Source organism: Musca vetustissima, unplaced genomic scaffold (genome assembly GCF_032173495.1).
Source record: "Musca vetustissima isolate MV318-11 ecotype Yass unplaced genomic scaffold, APGP_CSIRO_Mvet_v1 utg12527, whole genome shotgun sequence".
In the NCBI taxonomy this organism is placed as follows: Eukaryota; Metazoa; Arthropoda; class Insecta; order Diptera; family Muscidae; genus Musca; species Musca vetustissima.
This window is the reverse complement of record NW_026883045.1, coordinates 13449-19094: the sequence shown is the minus strand read 5'-3', so window position 1 is coordinate 19094 and position 5646 is coordinate 13449. Positions and strand designations below refer to the sequence as shown.

The 5646-nt window shown below is 29.6% G+C and overlaps 1 protein-coding gene across 1 annotated transcript; it reads right to left on the bottom strand.

Moving 5' to 3' along the window:
- Positions 1-633: 633 nt before the first annotated feature.
- LOC133329775 (zinc finger protein 260-like) lies at positions 634-1939 on the bottom strand. Its single transcript, XM_061538240.1, has 2 exons — positions 1703-1939; positions 634-1632 (listed from the first exon to the last, which is right to left on the bottom strand). Exons 1-2 carry the CDS (start codon positions 1937-1939, stop codon positions 634-636), a joined length of 1236 nt encoding a protein of 411 aa, XP_061394224.1.
- Positions 1940-5646: the final 3707 nt, after the last annotated feature.

Genomic DNA, 5646 nt, shown 5'->3' with positions numbered 1-5646 from the left:
GGAAATGAAAACTAGCAGTGGTATCAAGGCACTACACCAGATTTAAATAGAAATATTCTCAAAAAAATGTAGATGAGGATAAGAACCTTAGTCCAATGTAAATGGGGATAGATAGATTTGGAATTCATATATTCTATAGATGATTGCCAATGATAGTATATGACCCCTACACTTTGCAATTGGTAGTATCTATTTTTTAGTATATTTGCATTGGTATAATTTACTTCATTGTATATAGCCATGAATATATTCATAGCTATATTAAATAAACATTGGAGATTATATATTCTATATAAAGTTACAAGTGGCTATATTTACCTTCTATTAGACAGGAAATTCAGATAACCTATCATATATAAGATGGCATTAAGGATACTTCACTAGTACTTTAATAAACATTAGCATTATTTGATTCATTCTATATAATAGATTACTAATATGAGTAAGTCCTCATAGCAGATGATCACTGGTATTATCTTTTATATATTATATCTATATCATATCTCGATAGAAATATACCCAAATATTCTATATTATAAACTGGTGTAGACTATGAAAAAAATATTTGATAATTACAAAAATAACAATTACCAAAACTTATAGCATTTAACAGCAACGATACTCTTACCTCGACTAGCTTGTGGTGGTATTCTTTTCCTGCTTAACATTACATATTCTACGATTACCTTTAAATCCCTCACTAATTTCATTATCAATTGTTTCCAATTTCACCGAAACATTTAGATCTGCTAGACAAGGTTTCTTTTCTTCTTGATCATCCTCCTCAACAATAACCTGACAATCAGGCACTATAATTTCTTCCTGCTTCACTTGTTGTTTCAATTTCGCCTGCAGTTCCTCAATCAACTTTTGTTGTCTCGCTATCTGTTCTTTCCAATCTTTCGGTTTTGGACCAGGTTTTTTACGGATTACCGGACCTTCCGAATGATCACGTTCCATATGGGCTTTAACGTTAACATTTGACGAATAGCTACGATCACAAAATTTACACTTAAACGGCTTCTCGCCCGTATGTTTACGCATATGTATTTTACGATCGATGTTGCGTAGAAAACGCTTTTCACAATATTCACATTTGAAATTTTTCAAAGCATCACCCATATGCAGCTTTTTGTGAGCTATAAGATTTTGATTGGCTCGAAATGATTTATTGCACACTTCACAGATAAAGGGTTTTTCGCCGGTATGCACCCGGATATGGGTTTTTAAATCGGCACTACGGACAAAGGCTTTGGGGCACATGGAACACTGGAAACGACGATCGTTGCTGTGATGACGCATGTGTAAATTGTAATCGGCTCGAGTACAACATCCCAGATTACAAATTTCACAAATGAATTTCAGTTGTTTGGAATGACGTTGTTTGTGTTCCTCCAAACGATGCATGAAACGAAATTGTTTTTGGCATTCATCACATGTAAAGGGTTTCTCTCCATTATGTATAAATTGATGTTCGACTAGGCGAAAATGTTTATTAAATGACCGTGGACAATCGGGGCAGGTGAAACGTTTGTCACCGTTTTGCTTCTGGGTGGTGGGCGAGTTGTAGGAATCGCTTGATTCATTGCCATCTTTACCCTGCAGGCTTAGTTTACGTTTAGGTGGTGATGCCTAAAGGGAGAAAAAAGCAAAGACACATTAAAATCTTAACAACAAAATAATGGAAATAGCCCTCACTTACATCCTTAAGATTCCTCGCACTCCTCCTTGTCCGTCTGGGCGGTGAAGCTGCCAGAAATTCTTCCACATTTCCCCCCGCCTCATCGCCTTTCTCCTGTTTCACCGGATAGTTGGCAAATTCCAATACCTCCTTTGCATTTAACGTTGTTGCTTCATCCTGACCAGCAGGTTCCTGCTTGATTTGTATACCTTTCAGATTGTTTACCATTGCTGTTGCACTTTTAACTTTGACAGGCATTCCTTGGTTGTGAAAAACAAATCTAGGAATTTATATTTCTATTACTTTATTTCTTGAAAACATTTATAATAAATGTTTAGAATTTTTTATTGTTTATTTTAAAATTTATTTGTTAATTTTCGGCCTTCTCACACAGTAGTTTTTTTCCTGATAACAATTAGAAACTGACGCGCTTGTATGCCATATGATATTTTCTTCTGTGGGCTCTCCTTCTCTTTTTGTTCTCTCTCGCATGTCATATAACAAGGGTTCACTAGTTATGAAATAGGACTAGTTTTTATGGGTGCTTATAGAACCCTTGTCAGCTGATGGGCAATGACACCATCGTTCATTGTTAAATAAAATAATAAAACTCAAATAATACTAAATAAATGGTAAAAATAATAAAAAATTAATTATAAAATTTAAATAATTATAGTAATTTATTTTAAATCGATAATGATTTTAAATTTAAAAACAATTTTTTAAACTAAAAAAATTAAAGTGATCATATAAAAATAATGGATAAATAAAAAAATTATACAAATTAATATTAATAATAAAATTAATTTATTTCGCTTTTTTGCAACAAAGCCTAAATGGCCGTTGATAGGTACACAATACAACAATTATTTAAGCTCCTCTTACACCTAGAATAAACTTAAATAATAAAGCAAAAATAATTAAAAAGCAAAGAAACAAAGCTATTAAACAGCTGTTATCGCTGAACAGCTGATTAGTCATGACAGGTTCATTTGTTTTGTATTTAAACGAGAACAAATAGTACAAGGAACGCCAATTTTTCAATACTTTGGAATTGCTTGTTTTGAGTTTTTAATAGTTTTTCTTCAAATTTTACTTTTTTGCCATATTTAAAAAAGTAAAGGAACATAGCTATTGTAGACATCCATATGTTCCCGTACTGCAAGATTCTACTACTTTTTACTACGATAATGTATTTTCCTTTATGATATCGAATTGTACATATATTTTTAATTATTTTGTATTTAGATACAAGTTTTCTACTTAGAATGATGTGTTATATTAATACTATTTATTGGCCTTGGAGGCTTTAGTATTAAAGAATGAGTTTAATAAATTAAATTAAAATAGTAAAATCTAGTGGATTCTTGCAGTACGGGAACAGACCAATCACCCCTATTCTGTATGTCGTCGTCGACACGAATCGACGTCGAAGAGAGTCGTCTTTTGCAAATTGGTATTCCCTATGTCGTTGTCGACATTTATCGATAACTATTGAAAGATTTTTGGTATTCCGTAACAATGTGTGACGACGACGATGTCGAAGATTTCTTCGTCATAGTTTTTGTTGACGACTGAAGCGTTTGAACATTTTTTTTTGAAATTAAAAAAAAAACAAGAACAGGATACATCATTCTAGAATCTATTCAATACTTAATGCAAAATAAAGTGTAAATAAAGAAAAATATATGGGATCTATATATAAATCTAAACCGATTTTGACCAATGTCAATAGGACTCGTCTATGTGGAAATAAAATTTCATCCCAATTGGATGGATTTTTTCCAAATTTCATCCCGTTCGGATCATAATGGTGGCATGTAACTTGTTTAAAATAATACATGAATGGAGGGACATGCATAAATCGACTAAAAAATAATTCTATGTACATACTATATACTAAAAAGTAACTATGGGTCTATGTCGTTTCGTTTTGCAAACACATTTACCAAGACATAATGCCCTGTGGCACAGTGCGGTGAAGGATACAAACACATTTTTGCCCAAAAATATGCAACAAAATTTTTGTTTTTATTGATATTATCGATAAATAGTCGACATCGTCGCATGAGTGTTACAGAATACCAAATCAGTGTCGAAGTGATGTCGATGTCGATGCGAAGTGATGTCGAAAGAGAAACGTCGTCGACAACGACGACGACATACGGAATAGGGGTGAATAATGATCAACTGGATTTACTATCAATAGGACGGAGTATCGCGGGCCAATAGCTTAGCTCTAGTCAACTTATCGAATCAACTGATTGCCTTTATTGTTTGCCCAATTGATTAGGGATCCTTTCCCTCCTTGGACCATTATCTACCATATTTTAATTAAGTAAATTTCAGACTAATTTACATACCTCCAGTACCAATAATGAACCTTTCGAATTAATTTATTAAAAAATAAAAACACAGATTTTGTTTAAGATTTTTTAGTGTGTAAAAAATATATATTTCATATACATAAAGTGAAATTATAACTAATTATAATAATAATGTTTATAGAAATCTTATAAAATAATTTAAAAATATAGATATTTTAAAAAGATAATATAAAAAAAATTGATATTCATTGAGCGACCATAAACTAAAGTTTTGATGGAAGAGTTGCGGTAGTAGAAGTATTCAAAAAAATTAAATTGATAAATATTAAGTAGTTTTTTTTGTTTTCAAAATGTCTTTTAATTATTAAAACAAATATTTAAATAAATTAACGTTGACATTATTTCATTGAAACATTAATTCTTTTTTAAATATTCTTTAAGTATTTTCAAAATAGATATATTTTATAATTCATGTGTGGATACTTAAATAACTAAACCATTTTCAAAAAAATATAAATACAAAAATGTGTGCGTATGAAAAAAATGAATGAGTAATTATTAAAAAAAAGGTAATTTCAATTTTTCTTGTATTTTTTTTTCATTACAAAATTATTGTTTATGTAAAATGTGTAAGAAAAAATTGGTTTCTTATAATGGAGATTTAACTTTTTTTAGGATTTTAAATCCTTTTCACTAACATTATAGTTTAATATTTTTTATAATAAATATATTATAAAAATATATATGTATATAGATATTGTGTGTATATTTCATAAAGAATGTGTGTTTGTTATAGTAATATTTTAACCTGGTTTTATTACATTTTATTTTTAAGTCTTATGAGTCTTTTTAGTTTGTTGTATAATTCATGTTTTTATCAAAAATAGTTGTGTATATATTTGTTAACAATTTCGTTTCATTTGTTTTTATATAACAATAAGTTATACTTTTAGTAATAATATCATGTTTTTTATTTTTTTTTTTTAATTTTTTAAAAAATATATTTTTTGTTAAACAAAGACAAGGCCGGGAAATTTCTTGTCTATAAATTTGTTTGCAGGGGCAAGTAAAGTTTTTTGTTTATATTTTTTAGAAATTATCATTTCATACTAAAATGTTCATTTATAAAAAAATATGTATGTAGGATTTCAATTGAAAATAATCATTTGCAAATCTATATATCAATGATATTTTATTTTATATCTTACAATCTGTTGCCTTACATTTAAAAACTAGTTCTACATATGCGAGGCCTTCTTACGGAATTAAGTATAGAATTGAATGCCCTTTTTAAAGTTGGAAGATTGAGAAAAATGCAAGTTATTGTCTCTTAAAAGTATGCATCAATTTTTAACCTTGAATTACTTCTCCATTTACTCGGATTTTTTAGGTTATGTCTGGGAAATCGATGCAATTTTGGAGTGTTTTGAATTTTGATATTTTAATTTTTAGAAACCAAATCGATTTCGATGTCTTTTTATATTTGAAATAAAAGTATGCACTAATTTTTAACCATCCTGGCATTTCTTGATCTTGATTAAAACTCTATAATTTCAATTGCCTCAATTCTGAAGTTAGTAGATGAGAGAGTTGAGGGGTATGGCAACCCTATACCTCTCTCTCACCTATCAACTGAGA